At 39.0% G+C, this 24,627-nt stretch overlaps 1 protein-coding gene across 7 annotated transcripts in view; it reads left to right on the forward strand.

Moving 5' to 3' along the window:
• Window positions 1-24,627, forward strand: part of LOC135500835 (mucin-17-like) — a 104,529-nt gene that overhangs the window by 45,812 nt on the left and 34,090 nt on the right. For 5 of the 7 annotated variants that reach the window (XM_064792493.1, XM_064792498.1, XM_064792496.1 and 2 more), the window contains 26 exons: window positions 245-570; window positions 1,106-1,259; window positions 1,629-1,663; window positions 2,327-2,444; window positions 2,840-2,986; window positions 3,923-4,411; window positions 7,976-8,232; window positions 8,550-8,718; window positions 9,451-10,089; window positions 10,998-11,254; window positions 11,572-11,740; window positions 12,474-13,115; window positions 14,023-14,279; window positions 14,597-14,765; window positions 15,500-15,934; window positions 16,840-17,096; window positions 17,414-17,582; window positions 18,317-18,739; window positions 19,649-19,905; window positions 20,314-20,482; window positions 21,505-21,537; window positions 21,825-22,004; window positions 22,482-22,505; window positions 22,797-23,122; window positions 23,782-23,947; window positions 24,286-24,323. In XM_064792493.1, coding sequence (XP_064648563.1) covers window positions 245-570; window positions 1,106-1,259; window positions 1,629-1,663; window positions 2,327-2,444; window positions 2,840-2,986; window positions 3,923-4,411; window positions 7,976-8,232; window positions 8,550-8,718; window positions 9,451-10,089; window positions 10,998-11,254; window positions 11,572-11,740; window positions 12,474-13,115; window positions 14,023-14,279; window positions 14,597-14,765; window positions 15,500-15,934; window positions 16,840-17,096; window positions 17,414-17,582; window positions 18,317-18,739; window positions 19,649-19,905; window positions 20,314-20,482; window positions 21,505-21,537; window positions 21,825-22,004; window positions 22,482-22,505; window positions 22,797-23,122; window positions 23,782-23,947; window positions 24,286-24,323 — 6,305 coding nt within the window. The remainder of the gene's footprint in view (window positions 1-244; window positions 571-1,105; window positions 1,260-1,628; window positions 1,664-2,326; window positions 2,445-2,839; window positions 2,987-3,922; window positions 4,412-7,975; window positions 8,233-8,549; window positions 8,719-9,450; window positions 10,090-10,997; window positions 11,255-11,571; window positions 11,741-12,473; window positions 13,116-14,022; window positions 14,280-14,596; window positions 14,766-15,499; window positions 15,935-16,839; window positions 17,097-17,413; window positions 17,583-18,316; window positions 18,740-19,648; window positions 19,906-20,313; window positions 20,483-21,504; window positions 21,538-21,824; window positions 22,005-22,481; window positions 22,506-22,796; window positions 23,123-23,781; window positions 23,948-24,285; window positions 24,324-24,627) is intronic. The other 2 variants (XM_064792497.1, XM_064792499.1) reach the window with 2 other exon arrangements.

Here is a 24,627-nt window from a genome sequence, read left to right on the forward strand (position 1 = left end):
ATCCTGATTCTTTCTCAGCGCAGCTTCAGACCGAAACGTCTCTTCCATTTTCGCCAATCTGATCCAGCTGAAAATTCGTCAGACCCAAGCATCATGGCTTTCGGTTAACAATAATGTTGTGCAGATTTGGCGACAACAACCAATGACGAGAGTTTCGTAAGATCCTTAGATTATTCACTTAGGTAAGAATCTTCAGGAACCGTAGTACAAGCTGCTCTAATAAAACGCCTTTATTTGTTTTTAGAATGTAAAGAGGTTGAAATTAACTATTCCGAGGCAGCTGTTAATGTCACTGCGGGTTCATTCAGTGAACCGTACCTTGGTCCAAGAGAATCACTGAAGGGGGCAGCCGGATTTTGGATGCCATCAGTAGACGACTGGAAGAAAGATGGAAAAGCGTATATTATCTATCAACTACTACAAGTACAACAATCCGCAATTGTCATTAAAAAGATATGCTTTCGTTCAGACTACATTAAATACATAGCTGGCAGTGTATTTAAATCACGATATATTGAGATTAGTGCCAGCTCTGATGGACTGACGTTTCAACCAGTTAAAACAATAACGGTATGATATATTCGTCTCTCTTATACATGTTATAGGCTTTTTATTTGAAAGGTAATGTTCATTAAATGTGCGAGCAATATTACAGCTATTTCTGCATCTAATACTTTTTTACGAGCATGGCGGTTGGCTTGGTTTCGTTGATTTGAAGTTATCTGTCATTCAGTCAGTCCGCTGTCTGATTTTACGCAAAATATGTAAATCACCATTACTGATGAATGACTGAATCTAAAACACTTTTGTTATGATACAATTCAAATTCGTAACGAATTAACCTATGGCATTTTAGATTATGGCTTATAAGCTCTTATTTGTTCGACTCACGCAAGCATGTCATCTAATCATTTTATATAACTTTTTTTTCACCAGCTATTCATTTCATTTTCAATCAGTTCAAAATGGAAATAGTTAACCACCATAATGTTTAAACGTGTGGACTTTTTCTATGTATTGCTTATGAGAAAGTGTGCATCTTGCCACGACCTAAGCAAACATTCCAATAAAATTTCATCTTATGAGTTTTTACTTTTTTTTAAAGTCAAATAACATCGTGGGTAGACCGTGGGGAAAAATATGTGTCAAGTTTTCCCCAAGGTTAACTGGTGCCTATATCAAGATGACAATCGCAGGGGACGGCATATTGGCCCCTTATATCCGAGATACAGAAATATCAGCATGTTTCGAGCCGCAAAGTAAGTTAAAAAGATGCAAATGGAAGGATATTAATTTATTTTAATCAAAAGTTGATAATCCTACAGTACCACAGCAAACAAGTTAGTGATTTGATTTGTATTGTTTTCTTTGCTCAGTAAGATATCACGACTGGCTGTAGTTAGACTTGTTTGTGGATGATACCCGGGATGATGTGCTTCGGAAACCTCTGTAGCAAGGTGTTCATCATGTGCGATTTGATATGAATATCTGGAGCATCCTCAAATTGAACGACTGTCGTCGTTGTAATGAGGATTCCTTAGTACAGGAAGGAAATGTTGGATACTTCTTGCTTATACATGTACGTCATACACTTGCATTGAATCAATGACCCCAATTGTTTATTCCAGACCTCACTACACCTCCTACACCAACCACAACATCTGTAAGTATGTATGTGAATGCATCCTAAAATACGACGAGTGCTATTTAAGAAGTTGTTCAACTTATATTACTCAGACAACTTGTGGATCTCTCACTCAGATTGTTTTTTGTCGCCTTCGGCTTAGTTAGTGCGGTTGATGCCTTGTTCGTTGGTAGCCATCGTTAGTTGTCCATATAATCTTAGAGCAGTAATCCAGGTTATGATACTAAGCGTTATCAAACCTTATTAGCATATTAGGATAATAACTTCGTGCTATAACAGGCCCAATAGCAAAAATGTGATATGGTAAGGCTTTGTAGCGAGGTCGGTATTTTTTTCTCATTCTTATCATTAAAGTCGATAAATTTTCTTAAATGTTGTGTGTTACGTAATTTTGAAACCATTGTGGGGGGGGGGGGGGAGAGATTTAGACAGACACGTAGAACCAAGTCACAAATACCCAAACCTCTGGCAATCCTGTAGTTAATATGTTGGGTAAGTATTTCTTTTACCCATGTTAGCTAAGAGCACACGTATCAACTCCTGTTGATAACAATTAAGTCACAATTTATTTTCCTGCCAGGAGGGTGTGGTTTATTTCGACTACAACCCGCAAGCTATAGTGCCCTGAAGTTTGTGTCACTAGTTCCTTGTAATTTAGTAATCAATTTTTTTTTTCTCCAGCCTAGCACCACTTTATGCAGTGGCCCAAAGGTGGACTGTGGGAATAACCAAAAAGTGTGCGGTGAACTTTGTGACAATATCACAGACTGTGAAAACGGCATAGACGAATTGAACTGCGGTGAGTTCCCCTTTTCTAGTCGTGAATCCGTCAGTTTCCGTACCTCAGTAGATGCACTGTTAAGGCTTGTTCTCGGAATAACAAGTTCTCAGTGAAGTCAAATAAATTGAAGGCATTGATGGGCTAGCTTTGGTAATAGCCGGTGCTCGGCGGCATTTGTTACTTTTTCCTTTTGAATGTAGGTCGCTCGTAAATGTCATAATACCGTTTGAGGACACTACACGGCCAGTAAAGAGGCTGGCAGTCGTTTGTTTGCCTGGCCTGGATTTGTGCAAAAGCAGTGTCAAATATGAATAACTCGCAAATTGCAAAATATGTCACTTATCGTTCTGAAAATCGTTTTTGAAATATTTTTACACTCCATGATTATTACAGCTTTCCTTTCTTAAATGCAGAACCATGTAAACGTCCAGCGAAGCCAGCTTTCAACTGCACCGTATTTTATGACAAAAAGACATGTTTTGAAGAACGCGAGCTATGCGATGGAGAATGTGAATGTGATTCTGAGACATGGCCAAACTGTCAAAGCGAGATCAACTGTCGTGAGTTCGATGTATTATGATGATCGCCCTATTTCATTTCATTAACACATTAAAGCATGATTTTTTTACCTTTGTGATGCCATGGAAATCATAATGCCGTCTGCTTTGACGTCAAAGTCAAAAGAAGATTTTTGACTATTACAGAAAATGCTTGAATTTGATCCTTTTCAGGCATAACTTAGCTTCTAGTTCTATGTAGTACATTGTACATATAATAGACATTGTTGCAGTAATTAAAAACAAATTCCTTTCATTGATTTTTAGCTAATGTAAATTTTCTACTGAAAACATATTTTACGAATAATACAACTAAAATCGTTAGAATGAATCCACTGAATATGTCTGTCTCCTATCAAATGGGTATTCTGCTCAGTGTAGTTCCTTCGATTAATCGATTAATCGAATTATTTAGATTCCTATCGCTTTATGAGGGTTAAAGAAATGTATCGCCTAGTGCACAGTGCTGCAGATTACCTACAATGATTTACAGTCAATAGGAATAAGTAATGCAAGAAGCAAACAAATGAAAACCTACTCTCATGTGTTTTACAATTTCTTTTTTTATTCGTGATTCAAGCTCTACATTCTGCGAGTATCACAGGTCCGAGCTGCAGCTATACAGCGCTCAGGACTAACATTCATAGTTTGCCATCTCTGCCTGCTAGGTACCCATTGACTCATTAGTGGGGCAAAGCAAGTAGGGTAACTTGCCTTGCTCGAGGGCACAAAGACGAAACAGCATTGATCCTTCCGAGAATCGCACCAACGACCTCCTGATTATGAGCCCAGTGCTCTAACCACTACGCAACGATCTCCCTTGCAAATGCAAAGACATCATAAAGATCTCGTTTTCTTTAAAAAAAACTTCGTGGATACTTGCAGGCGTAATTTGTATTGATTTGATTGCTAAAGATACAAACTTATGTTGCAATTCAGGAACAACTACTACTTCCACAACATCGCCAACTACATCAACGACAACAACATCGCCGACTACATCAACCACAACATCGCCAACTACATCAACAACGCCATCGCCAACTACATCAACATCAGCACCATATCCAACTACAACAACAGCATCAACAACTGCATCAACAACACCATCGCCAACTACATCAACAACAACATCAACAACTACATCGCCAACTACATCAACATCGCCAACTACATCAACAACGCCATCGCCAACTACATCAACATCGCCAACTACATCAACAACGCCATCGCCAACTACATCAACATCAACGCCATCTCCAACTACAACAACAACATCAACAACTGCATCAACAACACCATCGCCAACTACAACAACAACAACTACTACTACATCAACATCAACAACACCATCGCCAACTACTACAACAACAACACCGCCAACTACATCATCATCCACGACTACAACGTTATCGACGAGCACTACTCGTATGTACAGTACTTTGCTTCTTGCACAATTTCTTTTTTGTGCGCCTTCAAACTGTCCGTAGAAGAATACATACCAGCAATCTTAGACGACACCAGTAGTGCAATTAATTATGTCTTGACGCAAGGGCCTAACGCGCCGCGTAGCGGCAAAAAAGCGAAGCTGGCGAAACATTTATAACGGGTCACCGTCACTTATTATTGGACTTATAGCGCATTTACGGGGTTGCAACTATTTTGCTTTATAGTGTCACCAGGAAAGAAAAGCATGCGACCGAACGCCGATTTATTTGTATAAAGTGATAATTGGAAGGTATATAGTAGGAAATATCAATAAAATAATCATTCCATTTCGTCTTTTGAGGGCATTTTTGATTGTAAAAAATATATGTGTACGTCACCGTAGTCTCTGCAATGATAATTTTATCAGAGCAGTCTCGCGCAAGTAGAAGTTCTTTACCTGTTAGTTCTTCACTTATTAGTCTCAACGTCTGGCGCAAAGCCAGACGTTTTCCATTACGATTTCACTACGATGTTTGACAAGAAGGAGCAGTGCGCGAGATATGCTAATGAGCAGACTTCCCTCGCTTGAGTTTCTGAAGAATGTTCCATATCGCGCGAAGCTCATCACTACTGATTATGACAGGCGTGCAACGGTAGGTATCTGCTCCCCAACTTCCACCCTAATACGGTACAATAAGTTACCATTTGATGGGAATGGGACAATGCCCTCACTGTGTATGGAGTCATAGGGATAAGAAGACATTATTCATTAGTGTTGGTACAAGTGATTTTGCCCAAAAAGCATGCGCATTCAAAAAACAAAATATGCAAGGTATCACGTACATGACCATGACGACGTGCAGAAAGTGCACTGGCCAGTGCATACCCTATGGCTATGTACTAGCAAACATGGTAAACATGAACAACATCATTATTCATCGGCAGTTCATTTTACTCCGAGCTTTTCCTGAAACATATAGCCATGATGATTAGGCCTACCATGTACCATGACCAATAACAGCACTAGATCATGTAGATGTCAACAAGTTCACATGAACCGTATAATCCTGCATGGCGCATGTGGGGCATGCGTCTAAACCAAAGCCCCAAAATCACTTGTTTTGGTCTATTTCAGTTTCACTTGTGTTTCCCCCGTCTCCCAGTCCATAATACATTTACAGTTTACAATCCCCGATCATGGCCCAACAAAAGGTCATCGGTTGACTAAAGGAACACAACTGTTCAATGTATTTATAGTTGAATGCGATCAAACTACGTCTTTTCAATCGTGGATTGTAAATTTAACCCCATGGGCCTAGGGAAGGCCCTATAACAATACTTTCGACACAGTTATTATCTCCGCTGCCTCCACCATGTTACACACAGTGCTCACTGCTGATTCTAAAATGCGCCACCTAGTCAAAACAGGACATATGTTCTTCTAGGAATAGATCTCTTTCCAATATTTCGTCATTCCACTATCGTCATCACCTCATCATACTTTCATTGACATTACAGGCACACATCCACAGAGCACTATTCAAATCATCTACACAGTGGTTATCCAACTAGGATTATAAAGGTAATTTCTTAGCCCCGCACAGTGGGTTTCAGTCTTGATAAAGGGGCACTATCCAAGATAAAGTTACAAGAAGTAGTCAATAGGGGTCTCTCACCTCTCACTGTATGTCCACACTATTCACGCTTGTACGAGGAATACATTCAATGCTGAATCTAACAACACCCAGTGCCCTTACTCTGTATATTAGTCACTGGAAGATGGCCCATTTCACTCCTTCCTTCTACTTCACCTATAGTCTCATGGCAAACGCCTCAGTTCTATGATATCACATTCACTTTCAGCTGTCATGCAACGCAACAACTGTGCTATCTGCCATCGCACATCAACGAAGAAGTGCAGCCGCCCACATTCCACCTCACGTCTGTCCGACCAGCTGCAATCCTCGAGGACGCCCCACTGTACCACGATTTCACTACGATGTTTGACAAGAAGGAGCAGTGCGCGAGATAGGCTAATGAGCAGACTTCCCTCGCTTGAGTTTCGAAAGAATGTTCCATATCGCGCTAAGCTGACCACTGCTGACCATGACAGGCGTGCATTGGACTGGTACTGGTTGGAATTGAACATTGAATATGCTGGTGGTGACGCTTTCTGATGAGAAGTTGGTCGTGACTGATGCAGTATCCTTGGACTTGTCCACAGCATCGTTCAATCATTGCTCTCTGAGCTGCCTTGATTCTGTACTTACCCAAATACTAAGACCAAACGCCTGTTGACTGTGCTTTAAGAGAGACTGGCGCCATGCCTAGAGATATGACTGACCCCTATTGGCAAATTTGTATGACTTTATCTTGCCTACCTAGCTGCTGCCTATAGTCTCCCTTTAACTGCGGAACACTTCAAAGTCGATAAAATGCCATGTTCCACCTTTAAATGTGTTCAGACCGCCATTTTCAAAATAATCAAGTCAGGACACTGCCTTCTAGTCTCATAATAAATTTTGCTTTCCTCAATAATAACATTTCTTCTTCTTCAATGCTTTCATCATTCCAAACTTCTCCTCCTCGGACTTTTACAGGGGTACAGTCATGGCAATCAAAACCCAAATACTGAGACCAAATGCCTGTTGACTGTGCTTTAAGAGAGACTGGCGCCATGCCTAGTCTCTCTTAAAACACAGTCAACAGACACCAACCCCCTCAGACTCAGAAACCACAAACGCCCAACCCTTCCTGCTACCTTAATACTTCTGGGTTGTTTTCGTCATATATTGGGTTATATTGAAAAATACCGGTCTATCAAAGTTAGATATCTGTGAGATTGACGCAAAGAGAGTATCCAAATCACTGAACATGTACGATTGATACCACGAAAATCTCACCTAATTTTTTTGAACAATGGCTATTGTACGCTTTACATTGCCATGGATCTGTGAGACAAGTGAATATCGTCTATATCAAAATCAATGTTTTTATCCAAAATTCCGTCATGAGCACGCATGCAATAGCAACAAATTGATCAACACACAGGGTTTACTTTGACTCATTTTTTATGGCAAGTTTTAAAGAGACATACTCTGTGTTTAAGACAAGATATTGTTGCTAGAATATGATTAATCACTCTTATTGACGTCTCTTTCCCCAATACGCGTAACTAATGATGTCTAGTATTCAATAATAGTTCCATTCACCGCAAAAATGATGTATTTATTCTGGGCCGTATAGTTTATACTATATCAATGTGCATTGATCACATATGGGTAATAATGTTAATGATGAATGTAGAGAATAAGGGCCAAGTTAAAGTAGTGTACGCGATATGAGTAAAGTCATCGCACAAGGATTCAGAGTCACACTCAATAGTAAAAGTGAATTCAGACAAACGTCAGTGAGAAAAAGTTATTCATTTAGTCAGCTAATTGGTCGGTGGCTTGGTCAGTCATCGGCCGATCAGATAGTTTAGTTGGTTAGTTAGTTGGATAGAAATATTGGTTGTATGTATTTATTTGGTCTTATTCTAATTTGTTCAATGGAATATTTCAGCACAACCATCTCCGTGTACTGAGATAAACGGAATGGATAACCCAGCAGATATTCCCGCAGCGTTCATTTCAACAAATCCAAGTTCTTTTCCTAACGATATAAAGAAACTCAGAACAGCAGGTCCACCATTTATTGAAAAAGGAAATGGAATTACTGTGACAATTATCATCAATAAGAGCAAGAAACCGGATCTTGAAGTTGGAAAGATAGTGTTAAAGACTAAAGGCGTGTCAAGCATTACATCTGATATCCCATCAGTAAGTGTACTTTTTAATTGTCAGTAGCAATAAAATTACCCGATCTGTGTACGTGTGGGCACTTACATATGGGAGACTTTTGCAGCAACTTGCTGTTTGGCCTTCCTGACACTTACACCAACATCACTGCATATGATTTAGAGCTCAGCAGCTAGGCGTTTCGTGTTTGTTGGGAAGTATCACCTCCTCATGATCACCCTGATATTTAAGAGGCTCCACTGGCTGCCAGCTGGCATTTGACAGCAACTGGTTGAGAATGCGTCTTTTACACCATCACCCTTTTGCCACTAACAATGTTCTTTCGATACCAATTTAAGGATAAATTTGTGTTGAACACAGCCATATTTACACCAGATGCGAATGGCAATACTGTCATGCTTCTCGTAGCGAATGTATTCCTGGAGAAGGTTGATGTCACTTTCATAAAGGGCCAAGGTCAGCCGGAAATGGAGATTAAAGTAGCAGTGTTCGCCTGCTATCAAAACAGTGAGTAGATTTATACTAAGCAATGCAAGTTGAGATTGGCTCTCCGTTAATCGTCTATATTTCAATATCTTTGCTTGAACATCGGATAGCTGTACCTATTCCACATACGACGCCCTTGCATTTATTATCATTGGCATTGCTCGACTTAAACTCTAGTATTGTAGTCCAGAAAAGTTAGTGTGGCAACATTTAAAAAATATTATTTAGATACCTATCACTTTATGAGGGTTTATGAAATGTATCGCTAGTGCAAAGTGCTGTAGATTACCTGCAACGATTTACAGTTGTTAGGAATAAGTAATGCAAGAAGCAAACAAAGGAAAACCTACTCTCATGTGTTTTACAATTTCTTTTTTTTTATTCGTGATTCAAGCTCTACATTCTGCGAGTATCACAGGTCCGAGCTGCAGCTATACAGCGCTCAGGACTAACATTCATAGTTTGCCATCTCTGCCTGCTAGGTACCCATTGACTCATTAGTGGGGCGAAGCAAGTAGGGTAACTTGCCTTGCTCGAGGGCACAAAGACGAAACAGCATTGATCCTTCCGAGAATCGCACCAACGACCTCCTGATTATGAGCCCAGTGCTCTAACCACTACGCAACGATCTCCCTTGCAAATGCAAAGACATCATAAAGATCTCGTTTTCTTTAAAAAAAACTTCGTGAATACTTGCAGGCATAATTTGTATTGATTTGATTGCTAAAGATACAAACTTATGTTGCAATTCAGGAACAACTACTACTTCCACAACATCGCCAACTACATCAACAACAACATCGCCGACTACATCAACCACAACATCGCCAACTACATCAACAACGCCATCGCCAACTACATCAACATCAACACCATCTCCAACTACAACAACAGTATCAACAACTGCATCAACAACACCATCGCCAACTACATCAACAACTACATCAACAACTACATCAACAACTACATCAACATCGCCAACTACATCAACAACGCCATCGCCAACTACATCAACATCAACGCCATCTCCAACTACAACAACAACATCAACAACTGCTTCAACAACACCATCGCCAACTACATCAACAACTACAACAACAACTACATCGCCAACTACATCAACATCGCCAACTACATCAACATCGCCAACTACATCAACAACGCCATCGCCAACTACATCAACATCAACGCCATCTCCAACTACAACAACAACATCAACAACTGCATCAACAACACCATCGCCAACTACATCAACAACACCATCGCCAACTACAACAACAACAACAACTACTACTACATCAACATCAACAACACCATCGCCAACTACTACAACAACAACACCGCCAACTACATCATCATCCACGACTACAACGTTATCGACGAGCACCACTCGTATGTACAGTACTTTGCTTCTTACACAATTTCTTTTTTGTGCGCCTTCAAACTGTCCGTAGAAGAATACATACCGGCAATCTTAGACGACACCAGTAGTGCAATTAATTATGTCTTGGTTGTTTTCGTCATATATTGGGTTATATTGAGAAATACCGGTCTATCAAAGTTAGATATCTGTGAGATTGACGCGAAGAGAGTATCCAAATCACTGAACATGTACGATTGATACCACGAAAATCTCACCTAATTTTTTGGAACAATGGCTATTGTACGCTTTACATTGCCATGGATCTTGTGAGACAAGTGAATATCGTCTATATCAAAATCAATGTTTTTATCCAAAATTTCGTCATGAGCACGCATGCAATAGCAACAAATTGATCAACACACAGGGTTTACTTTGACTCATTTTTTATGGCAAGTTTTAAAGAGACATACTCTGTGTTTAAGACCAGATATTGTTGCTAGAATATGATTAATCACTCTTATTGACGTCTCTTTCCCCAATACGCGTAAATAATGATGTCTAGTATTCAATAACAGTTCCATTCATCGCAAAAATGATGTATTTATTCTGGAACGTATAGTTTATACTATATCAATGTGCATTGATCACATATGGGTAATAATGTTAATGATGAATGTAGAGAATAAGGGCCAAGTTAAAGTAGTGTACGCGATATGAGTAAAGTCATCGCACAAGGATTCAGAGTCACACTCAATAGTAAAAGTGAATTCAGACAAACGTCAGTGAGAAAAAGTTATTCATTTAGTCAGCTAATTGGTCGGTGGCTTGGTCAGTCATCGGCCGATCAGATAGTTTAGTTGGTTAGTTAGTTGGATAGAAATATTGGTTGTATGTATTGATTTGGTCTTATTCTAATTTGTTCAATGGAATATTTCAGCACAACCATCTCCGTGTACTGAGATAAACGGAATGGATAACCCAGCAGATATTCCCGCAGCGTTCATTTCAACAAATCCAAGTTCTTCTCCTAACGATATAAAGAAACTCAGAACAGCAGGTCCACCATTTATTGAAAAAGGAAATGGAATTACTGTGACAATTATCATCAATAAGAGCAAGAAACCGGATCTTGAAGTTGGAAAGATAGTGTTAAAGACTAAAGGCGTGTCAAGCATTACATCTGATATCCCATCAGTAAGTGTACTTTTTAATTGTCAGTAGCAATAAAAATACCCGATCTGTGTACGTGTGGGCACTAACATATGGGAGACTTTTGCAGCAACTTGCTGTTTGGCCTTCCTGACACTTACACCAACATCACTGCATTTGATTTAGAGCTCAGCAGCTGGGCGTTTCGTGCTTGTTGGGAAGTATCACCTCCTCATGATCACCCTGATATTTAAGAGGCTCCACTGGCTGCCAGCTGGCATTTGACAGCAACTGGTTGAGAATGCGTCTTTTACACCATCACCCTTTTGCCACTAACAATGTTCTTTCGATATCAATTTAAGGATAAATTTGTGTTGAACACAGCCATATTTACACCAGATGCGAATGGCAATACTGTCATGCTTCTCGTAGCGAATGTATTCTTGGAGAAGGTTGATGTCACTTTCATAAAGGGCCAAGGTCAGCCGGAAATGGAGATTAAAGTAGCAGTGTTCGCCTGCTATCAAAACAGTGAGTAGATTTATACTAAGCAATGCAAGTTGAGATTGGCTCTCCGTTAATCGTCTATATTTCAATATCTTTGCTTGAACATCGGATAGCTGTACCTATTCCACATACGACGCCCTTGCATTTATTATCATTGGCATTGCTCGACTTTAACTCTAGTATTGTAGTCCAGAAAAGTTAGTGTGGCAACATTTAAAAAATATTATTTAGATACCTATCACTTTATGAGGGTTAAAGAAATGTATCGCCTAGTGAATAGTGCTGTAGATTACCTACAACGATTTACAGTTGTTAGGAATAAGTAATGCAAGAAGCAAACAAAGGAAAACCTACTCTCATGTGTTTTACAATTTCTTGTTTTTTATTCGTGATTCAAGCTCTACATTCTGCGAGTATCACAGGTCCGAGCTGCAGCTATACAGCGCTCAGGACTAACATTCCTAGTTTGCCATCTCTGCCTGCTAGGTACCCATTGACTCATTAGTGGGGCGAAGCAAGTAGGGTAACTTGCCTTGCTCGAGGGCACAAAGACGAAACAGCATTGATCCTTCCGAGAATCGCACCAACGACCTCCTGATTATGAGCCCAGTGCTCTAACCACTACGCAACGATCTCCCTTGCAAATGCAAAGACATCATAAAGATCTCGTTTTCTTTAAAAAAAACTTCGTGGATACTTGCAGGCGTAATTTGTATTGATTTGATTGCTAAAGATTCAAACTTATGTTGCAATTCAGGAACAACTACTACTTCCACAACATCGCCAACTACATCAACAACAACAACAACATCGCCGACTACATCAACCACAACATCGCCAACTACATCAACAACGCCATCGCCAACTACATCAACATCAACACCATCTCCAACTACAACAACAGCATCAACAACTGCATCAACAACACCATCGCCAACTACATCAACAACTACATCAACAACTACATCGCCAACTACATCAACATCGCCAACTACATCAACAACGCCATCACCAACTACATCAACATCAACGCCATCTCCAACTACAACAACAACATCAACAACTGCATCAACAACACCATCGCCAACTACATCAACAACTACATCAACAACTACATCGCCAACTACATCAACATCGCCAACTACATCAACAACGCCATCGCCAACTACATCAACATCGCCAACTACATCAACAACGCCATCGCCAACTACATCAACATCAACGCCATCTCCAACTACAACAACAACATCAACAACTGCATCAACAACACCATCGCCAACTACAACAACAACAACTACTACTACATCAACATCAACAACACCATCGCCAACTACTACAACAACAACACCGCCAACTACATCATCATCCACGACTACAACGTTATCGACGAGCACTACTCGTATGTACAGTACTTTGCTTCTTACACAATTTCTTTTTTGTGCGCCTTCAAACTGTCCGTAGAAGAATACATACCAGCAATCTTAGACGACACCAGTAGTGCAATTAATTATGTCTTGGTTGTTTTCGTCATATATTGGGTTATATTGAAAAATACCGGTCTATCAAAGTTAGATATCTGTGAGATTGACGCAAAGAGAGTATCCAAATCACTGAACATGTACGATTGATACCACGAAAATCTCACCTAATTTTTTTGAACAATGGCTATTGTACGCTTTACATTGCCATGGATCTGTGAGACAAGTGAATATCGTCTATATCAAAATCAATGTTTTTATCCAAAATTTCGTCATGAGCACGCATGCAATAGCAACAAATTGATCAACACACAGGGTTTACTTTGACTCATTTTTTATGGCAAGTTTTAAAGAGACATACTCTGTGTTTAAGACAAGATATTGTTGCTAGAATATGATTAATCACTCTTATTGACGTCTCTTTCCCCAATACGCGTAACTAATGATGTCTAGTATTCAATAATAGTTCCATTCACCGCAAAAATGATGTATTTATTCTGGGCCGTATAGTTTATACTATATCAATGTGCATTGATCACATATGGGTAATAATGTTAATGATGAATGTAGAGAATAAGGGCCAAGTTAAAGTAGTGTACGCGATATGAGTAAAGTCATCGCACAAGGATTCAGAGTCACACTCAATAGTAAAAGTGAATTCAGACAAACGTCAGTGAGAAAAAGTTATTCATTTAGTCAGCTAATTGGTCGGTGGCTTGGTCAGTCATCGGCCGATCAGATAGTTTAGTTGGTTAGTTAGTTGGATAGAAATATTGGTTGTATGTATTTATTTGGTCTTATTCTAATTTGTTCAATGGAATATTTCAGCACAACCATCTCCGTGTACTGAGATAAACGGAATGGATAACCCAGCAGATATTCCCGCAGCGTTCATTTCAACAAATCCAAGTTCTTTTCCTAACGATATAAAGAAACTCAGAACAGCAGGTCCACCATTTATTGAAAAAGGAAATGGAATTACTGTGACAATTATCATCAATAAGAGCAAGAAACCGGATCTTGAAGTTGGAAAGATAGTGTTAAAGACTAAAGGCGTGTCAAGCATTACATCTGATATCCCATCAGTAAGTGTACTTTTTAATTGTCAGTAGCAATAAAAATACCCGATCTGTGTACGTGTGGGCACTTACATATGGGAGACTTTTGCAGCAACTTGCTGTTTGGCCTTCCTGACACTTACACCAACATCACTGCATTTGATTTTGAGCTCAGCAGCTGGGCGTTTCGTGCTTGTTGGGAAGTATCACCTCCTCATGATCACCCTGATATTTAAGAGGCTCCACTGGCTGCCAGCTGGCATTTGACAGCAACTGGTTGAGAATGCGTCTTTTACACCATCACCCTTTTGCCACTAACAATGTTCTTTCGATATCAATTTAAGGATAAATTTGTGTTGAACACAGCCATATTTACACCAGATGCGAATGGCAATACTGTCATGCTTCTCGTAGCGAATCTATTCCTGGAGAAGGTTGATGTCACTTTCATAAAGGGCCAAGGTCAGCCGGAAATGGAGATTAAAGTAGCAGTGTTCGCCTGCTATCAAAACAGTGAGTAGATTTATACTAAGCAATGCAAGTTGAGATTGGCTCTCCGTTAATCGTCTATATTTCAATATCTTTGCTTGAACATCGGATAGCTGTACCTATTCCACATACGACGCCCTTGCATTTATTATCATTGGCATTGCTCGACTTTAACTCTAGTATTGTAGTCCAGAAAAGTTAGTGTGGCAACATTTAAAAAATATTATTTAGATACCTATCACTTTATGAGGGTTAAAGAAATGTATCGCCTAGTGCATAGTGCTGTAGATTACCTACAACGATTTACAGTTGTTAGGAATAAGTAATGCAAGAAGCAAACAAATGAAAACCTACTCTCATGTGTTTTACAATTTCTTTTTTTTTATTCGTGATTCAAGCTCTACATTCTGCGAGTATCACAGGTCCGAGCTGCAGCTATACAGCGCTCAGGACTAACATTCCTAGTTTGCCATCTCTGCCTGCTAGGTACCCATTGACTCATTAGTGGGGCAAAGCAAGTAGGGTAACTTGCCTTGCTCGAGGGCACAAAGACGAAACAGCATTTATTCCATCCGAGAATCGCACCAACGACCTCCTGATTATGAGCCCAGTGCTCTAACCACTACGCAACGATCTCCCTTGCAAATGCAAAGACATCAGAAAGATCTCGTTTTCTTTAAAAAAAACTTCGTGAATACTTGCAGGCGTAATTTGTATTGATTTGATTGCTAAAGATACAAACTTATGTTGCATTTCAGGAACAACTACTACTTCCACAACATCGCCAACTACATCAACAACAACATCGCCGACTACATCAACCACAACATCGCCAACTACATCAACAACGCCATCGACAACTACATCAACATCAACACCATCTCCAACTACAACAACATCAACAACAACTACATCAACAACACCATCGCCAACTACATCAACATCGCCAACTACATCAACAACGCCATCGCTAACTACATCAACATCAACGCCATCTCCAACTACAACTACAACATCAACAACTGCATCAACAACACCATCGCGAACTACATCAACAACACCATCGCCAACTACAACAACAACAACTACTACTACTACATCAACATCAACAACACCATCGCCAACTACTACAACAACAACACCGCCAACTACATCATCATCCACGACTACAGCGTTATCGACGAGCACCACTCGTATGTACAGTACTTTGCTTCTTACACAATTTCTTTTTTGTGCGCCTTCAAACTGTCCGTAGAAGAATACATACCGGCAATCTTAGACGACACCAGTAGTGCAATTAATTATGTCTTGGTTGTTTTCGTCATATATTGGGTTATATTGAAAAATACCGGTCTATCAAAGTTAGATATCTGTGAGATTGATGCAAAGAGAGTATCCAAATCACTGAACATGTACGATTGATTACCACGAAAATCTCACCTAATTTTTTGGAACAATGGCTATTGTACGCTTTACATTGCCATGGATCTTGTGAGACAAGTGAATATCGTCTATATCAAAATCAATGTTTTTATCCAAAATTTCGTCATGAGCACGCATGCAATAGCAACAAATTGATCAACACACAGGGTTTACTTTGACTCATTTTTTATGGCAAGTTTTAAAGAGACATACTCTGTGTTTAAGACAAGATATTGTTGCTAGAATATGATTAATCACTCTTATTGACGTCTCTTTCCCCAATACGCGTAACTAATGATGTCTAGTATTCAATAATAGTCCCATTCATCGCAAAAATGATGTATTTATTCTGGGCCCTATAGTTTATACTATATCAATGTGCATTGATCACATATGGGTAATAATGTTAATGATGAATGTAGAGAATAAGGGCCAAGTTAAAGTAGTGTACGCGATATGAGTAAAGTCATCGCACAAGGATTCAGAGTCACACTCAATAGTAAAAGTGAATTCAGACAAACGTCAGTGAGAAAAAGTTATTCATTTAGTCAGCTAATTGGTCGGTGGCTTGGTCATCGGCCGATCAGATAGTTTAGTTGGTTAGTTAGTTGGATAGAAATATTGGTTGTATGTATTTATTTGGTCTTATTCTAATTTGTTCAATGGAATATTTCAGCACAACCATCTCCGTGTACTGAGATAAACGGAATGGATAACCCAGCAGATATTCCCGCAGCGTTCATTTCAACAAATCCAAGTTCTTTTCCTAACGATATAAAGAAACTCAGAACAGCAGGTCCACCATTTATTGAAAAAGGAAATGGAATTACTGTGACAATTATCATCAATAAGAGCAAGAAACCGGATCTTGAAGTTGGAAAGATAGTGTTAAAGACTAAAGGCGTGTCAAGCATTACATCTGATATCCCATCAGTAAGTGTACTTTTTAATTGTCAGTAGCAATAAAAATACCCGATCTGTGTACGTGTGGGCACTAACATATGGGAGACTTTTGCAGCAACTTGCTGTTTGGCCTTCCTGACACTTACACCAACATCACTGCATTTGATTTAGAGCTCAGCAGCTGGGCGTTTCGTGCTTGTTGGGAAGTATCACCTCCTCATGATCACCCTGATATTTAAGAGGCTCCACTGGCTGCCAGCTGGCATTTGACAGCAACTGGTTGAGAATGCGTCTTTTACACCATCACCCTTTTGCCACTAACAATGTTCTTTCGATATCAATTTAAGGATAAATTTGTGTTGAACACAGCCATATTTACACCAGATGCGAATGGCAATACTGTCATGCTTCTCGTAGCGAATCTATTCCTGGAGAAGGTTGATGTCACTTTCATAAAGGGCCAAGGTCAGCCGGAAATGGAGATTAAAGTAGCAGTGTTCGCCTGCTATCAAAACAGTGAGTAGATTTATACTAAGCAATGCAAGTTGAGATTGGCTCTCCGTTAATCGTCTATATTTCAATATCTTTGCTTGAACATCGGATAGCTGTACCTATTCCACATACGACGCCCTTGCATTTATTATCATTGGCATTGCTCGACTTTAACTCTAGTATTGTAGTCCAGAAAAGTTAGTGTGGCAACATTTAAAAAATATTATTTAGATACCTATCACTTTATGAGGGTTAAAGAAATGTATCGCCTAGTGCATAGTGCTGTAGATTACCTACAACGATTTACAGTTGTTAGGAATAAGTAATGCAAGAAGCAAACAAATGAAAACCTACTCTCATGTGTTTTACAATTTCTTTTTTTTTATTCGTGATTCAAGCTCTACATTCTGCGAGTATCACAGGTCCGAGCTGCAGCTATACAGCGCTCAGGACTAACATTCCTAGTTTGCCATCTCTGCCTGCTAGGTACCCATTGACTCATTAGTGGGGCAAAGCAAGTAGGGTAACTTGCCTTGCTCGAGGGCACAAAGACGAAACAGCATTTATTCCATCCGAGAATCGCACCAACGACCTCCTGATTATGAGCCCAGTGCTCTAACCACTACGCAACGATCTCCCTTGCAAATGCAAAGACATCAGAAAGATCTCGTTTTCTTTAAAAAAAACTTCGTGAATACTTGCAGGCGTAATTTGTATTGATTTGATTGCTAAAGATACAAACTTATGTTGCATTTCAGGAACAACTACTACTTCCACAACATCGCCAACTACATCAACAACAACATCGCCGACTACATCAACCACAACATCGCCAACTACATCAACAACGCCATCGACAACTACATCAACATCAACACCATCTCCAACTACAACAACATCATCAACAACACCATCGCCAACTACATCAACATCGCCAACTACATCAACAACGCCATCGCTAACTACATCAACATCAACGCCATCTCCAACTACAACTACAACATCAACAACTGCATCAACAACACCATCGCGAACTACATCAACAACACCATCGCCAACTACAACAACAACAACTACTACTACTACATCAACATCAACAACACCATCGCCAACTACTACAACAACAACACCGCCAACTACATCATCATCCACGACTACAGCGTTATCGACGAGCACCACTCGTATGTACAGTACTTTGCTTCTTACACAATTTCTTTTTTGTGCGCCTTCAAACTGTCCGTAGAAGAATACATACCGGCAATCTTAGACGACACCAGTAGTGCAATTAATTATGTCTTGGTTGTTTTCGTCATATATTGGGTTATATTGAAAAATACCGGTCTATCAAAGTTAGATATCTGTGAGATTGACGCAAAGAGAGTATCCAAATCACTGAACATGTACGATTGATTACCACGAAAATCTCACCTAATTTTTTGGAACAATGGCTATTGTACGCTTTACATTGCCATGGATCTTGTGAGACAAGTGAATATCGTCTATATCAAAATCAATGTTTTTATCCAAAATTTCGTCATGAGCACGCATGCAATAGCAACAAATTGATCAACACACAGGGTTTACTTTGACTCATTTTTTATGGCAAGTTTTAAAGAGACATACTCTGTGTTTAAGACAAGATATTGTTGCTAGAATATGATTAATCACTCTTATTGACGTCTCTTTCCCCAATACGCGTAACTAATGATGTCTAGTATTCAATAATAGTCCCATTCATCGCAAAAATGATGTATTTATTCTGGGCCCTATAGTTTATACTATATCAATGTGCATTGATCACATATGGGTAATAATGTTAATGATGAATGTAGAGAATAAGGGCCAAGTTAAAGTAGTGTACGCGATATGAGTAAAGTCATCGCACAAGGATTCAGAGTCACACTCAATAGTAAAAGTGAATTCAGACAAACGTCAGTGAGAAAAAGTTATTCATTTAGTCAGCTAATTGGTCGGTGGCTTGGTCAGTCATCGGCCGATCAGATAGTTTAGTTGGTTAGTTAGTTGGATAGAAATATTGGTTGTATGTATTGATTTGGTCTTATTCTAATTTGTTCAATGGAATATTTCAGCACAACCATCTCCGTGTACTGAGATAAACGGAATGGATAACCCAGCAGATATTCCCGCAGCGTTCATTTCAACAAATCCAAGTTCTTCTCCTAACGATATAAAGAAACTCAGAACAGCAGGTCCACCATTTATTGAAAAAGGAAATGGAATTACTCTGACAATTATCATCAATAAGAGCAAGAAACCGGATCTTGAAGTTGGAAAGATAGTGTTAAAGACTAAAGGCGTGTCAAGCATTACATCTGATATCCCATCAGTAAGTGTACTTTTCAAACGTCAATAGTAATAACAAATACAAGATATGTATGAAATGATGTTTTCAAGTCAAAGTGCACATTATTTTCAACGTATATATTTATATCAATGACAATGTTGGATGTGATTGCTGATGAAAAGCAGTATTCATTTTGAATTAATGACATCATGAATACAATTTCAACACATTGTCCAGTTTCTAGCTGACCGATTGTGTGGAACGAACCGGAGTCTTTCAATGTATGGCTTCAGTATCAAAGCAGCTGTCGCGGAGACGCCCGACTTCGTTGTGTTAGACTGTGTACACGCAAACGCTCTTAGCCATCTATTCTTTAATGTTACAAAACATTCCTTTCTTTTAGACAATCGCTCTTTCCCACTAGCAATGTATTTTCGATATCAATTTAAGGATAAATTTGTGTTGAACACAAACATATTTACACCAGATGCAAATGGCAATACTGTCATGCTTCTCGTAGCGAATGTATTCTTGGAGAAGGTTGATGTCACTTTCACAAAGGACATACTTCAGCCGGAAATGGAGATTAAAGTGGCAGTGTTCGCCTGCTATGAAATCGGTGAGTAGATTTATACTAAGTAATATATGTGTTATTGGCTCTTCATTAATCGTTTTTCTACATCACCCTGTGAGGTTCTTTTTTGCTCCCCTTCCCTTCCCTCGGAACGATATCTCTCATAGGAAAGGCAGCAAATATCGACACAAGGCGCTTTTGATATGAACGTGTTGCACAATATCCTCGCAGGCCAGGCTGCTATATACTGTACTAGCAAATTACCCTTGGTGCAGGCATGTTGGATGAGGTAGTTCAACTAATCATTGGCCTACACTATTATAATTAATATAGATTAAGCATGGTAACCCTCTCTTGGACATGTTAGAGGAGAGTTTACCTTGAGGAGCATCCCACCCCCGACACCATCTCAACCACGACTCAGTTAATGTCAGCATAAGTGTGATGTGTGAAAAGTTTGCTCTTTTGTCATCCCCCCCCCCCCATGTCCACCACCAGAAACAGATCAAAGGCCTACATGTATACCACCTAGTCATCAGGCTATTTGTGAAACATATACAAGCGCAGGCCCTTTCATATAGAAACATTGGCCAACGAATGGTAAGTAACCGGTGAAGAGCCCTTTTGACACCATCCCTTCCCTCCAGTCCAGACTGATTTTTCTGTATCTCGGCCTGAATTTTCAGGCCAGATAGGGATTTCAACAATCCAAATCTGTATCAGTCCTGATTTTGATGTTTAATCATCCAGTGATTTTTTTGTATCGAATGAGCTTGGAACCCAAAATTGGGACCATTTTCAGACTATCAATATGATTCTATTCGATATAAATAAGTTATGCAAGTACCTACATGTAACAGAAAAAAAACTGTGTTTGACAATTTCTTAAGACATGCCTTGTTTTGTACTCAAAGCATGTCTCAATAAACGGAAACAGATAACGTAATGCACAAAGAAATCATGAAGATCTTATTTTCTTTTCAGAAAACTTCATGAATATATTTTCTGGTTTAGAGTATTTTTTATTGATTGAATTGCTAATGATACGTGTTTATGTTGCAATTCAGGAACAACTTCTACTTCGACGATGTCAACCTCAAGTAAGATATTTACTGTACCATTTATCATATTATATCACCTGCGAATACGGTTAAACCACATTAATTCATGGAGGTTACTTTACAGAGTAAAATGGACAAGCAAATACATCCTCTTCACTTCAACAAACCACGCGAAATAAGCAAATATTTTAAACAAACCTTTCAAACTGAGAAAAATAGTTGCATGATAACATCACAGAATTCATTGAATAACCTGTTCACTTCGTATATTTTCTGGTTATTTATATTATGACTAAAAACAAAATTTCATCTCATTTCTACTACAGCAACGACAACATCAACAACTACATCGACGACGACATCGCCAACTACAACAACAACAACAACATCGCCGACTACATCAACTACAACATCGCCAACTACATCAAAGACAACATCTCCAACTACATCAACAACACCGCCCACATCTACGTCAACATCAACGTCATCATCCACATCATCTACAAGTAATGTTCATGAAATCGACCAAGTTTTCATCCTATTTCATCTTTTTTTCGTTAAATATACTGCAGTATGTCAAGTCTTGTCGAGGAACATGTTGTTTCGCACTCCAGTGAGACTTGGAAATGGGATTTCATTTTCTCTCTGTAGGGTGTTATGTCAATGATTTGTGCATCCGAAATTGATCAAACATACCCATGTAGTACCTCAATTCGGTTCCTTTATAAAAAGAAAGGAAAATTATTACTTAATGCAATTCGAACATGTTGTGGTTGTAAAAACTATTCATTGGGGAACAGTACTACGGTAGGGAGAAGAAGAGCCTTTAGACATTGAAAACTAACAAGCGCAACATGTCAACCTCTTTTATATGATGAAAATTAGGTGCTTCAATGCATGCCGGTTGTTTGATTGATTGTATTTTCAAATAATGGAATATGATCATTCCTCCTAATGACTACTTTATGCATTTTTTTTTTCAGCTACAATCTCAACTACTACTACAGGTGTGTATATCTTGTATATGTCGTGGGCAGCTTCATCATCCAGCCTTATATTGATCGAACAGTGTGAGAGAAAGAGCATTTAAATATAATTATGTTGAACTGAATTAACTGTCCTTTATGTCGTTCTAGTAATTTCCCTGGATGTTAGAAGCAAACATATTTGAGTTACTAATGTTCGCAGTAGTTGGTCATATCACCAAAACTAAATTATTAATAAATACTCTGCCACTTGACAACCCCCTGTTACATAAGAAGCACCTCAACTGTTTTACTCCTTTACCATTTGTCTAGAGTGCAGTGATGAGATAATGGTTGACTATAAAGAAGCAGCTATAGAAGTAACAGCTAGCTCTTGGAATCAAACCATCAGGAGCCCAAGGGAATCCTTGAAAAATTCGATCGGATATTGGACGCCAACCCAACAAGACTGGAAGGACGGTTCTGCTTTTATTGTATATAAACTCCTAGCAGTTCAAAATACACCAATAACGATTAAAAAGATTTGCACTAGGACGAATTTTATCAAATACATGAATGCTAGCGTATTCGTTAGCAGAGAAATCGATCTTAGCATCAGTGATGATGGGACCACTTACAAATCATGGAAGACGATAAAGGTAGGTGCATTGAACTAAAGTTTACGAAAGTTGCACACTCTAAGATCCATATTATATTCTGTGTAATGAATGCTGACAATATTCCGTGCGCACTTGACCTTATCTATAGAACTTTTCGGCAAACATGGTCGTGACATCATTTCATCCATAACCACACAAAGGCGGTATAGATGTGTATTCGTACACCTTACTGGGCATACTATTTTGTGGTCCAGTATCCACTGATACGTCAGGCACTGATTGTCAAAATGATAACACGTTCATTTGATTCAAACATTCTGACCAGCCAATATATTTTTTTTCTAACTGTTTTAAAATCGTATATTAGCTAAAACTTAATCATATTCAAAATAAACATAATTTCATCACCACAACGAGAACAAACAAATTGTTACAGTACATTTCCTGTGTACGGCTTCAATATATCATTATGCCGAAGACCCAGCTGTCTTTCTTACTTACTTGGTGTTAACTATATGTATGAAGTCTATTGGGCTGAGATTTTCGCCAAACCACTGGGAAATGTTTATTTTGTTTCGATCTGAAATACAAAATGATCATATGATCTGTTTCCAGTCTGCTGATTATTCTATCACCCAATTAGGCAAATTTGACTTTGTTTTCAGTAGTAACACGTTGAACATAATGTTATTTTTCAGTCCACTGATATCTCTACAAATCCGTGGGGAAAGTTTTGCGTGGATTTCTTCCCTCGATTGCATGGAGCTTATATTAGATTCACTGTCACAGGTGACAATGGAAAACTAGCAGTCCCTATCTTGCCGAACTTTAGAGACACAGTCATCAAAGCTTGTTACGAAAAAGGTCAGTTAATCCATAGAGTGCAAGACTTTGCAGGATATTACTCTCTTTTAATCGGCAAATCAGTGTCCTCTTTCAGGGGAAAATAATTGTTCCTCTTTAATGGCAGAATTGTTCTCAACTTTCTTTAAAAACCCTCTGCATCGCTCTCTACAGTACAGCACTGATACAAGTTCCGTTGAAAACATCAAAAACAATTCGCGCTCAGGAGCAAAATGGGTTGTGAAATTAGTAATTTTAATCGGCTGTTTTAGAAAGAAGTCTTGTTTCGGTCTGTGGCAGTATACAGTGCGGTACAAAACCAGCAATAGTGTCTGACTTGATTTTATCTTTCAATACAGAAAACGTGACAACACCGACGACACCAACTACAATAACGGTAGGTAACATCATCTGATTAGAATAGCAAATACAATTCACGATATTATGAAGCACTCCTTAGTAATACCAAGTATGGATTAATCTATACTTGGTAATACGACTGTTAAAAGTACTCTTCCGTGGTGGTCCTCGGATAAATGTGTAGTATTAACACATGTAATGACGACAAATGAAATGGTGAATCGTCCGTATATTATTAAGAAGAAGAAGAGGAGTTCATCAGAGTATGCATGTGAATATGCTACTCTTAGCAGAGGAACAACCCGGCCATCAGCTAATCAAATTTCATAATAATGTCATCG

Source organism: Lineus longissimus, chromosome 16, assembly GCF_910592395.1.
Source record: "Lineus longissimus chromosome 16, tnLinLong1.2, whole genome shotgun sequence".
Taxonomy (NCBI): Eukaryota; Metazoa; Nemertea; class Pilidiophora; order Heteronemertea; family Lineidae; genus Lineus; species Lineus longissimus.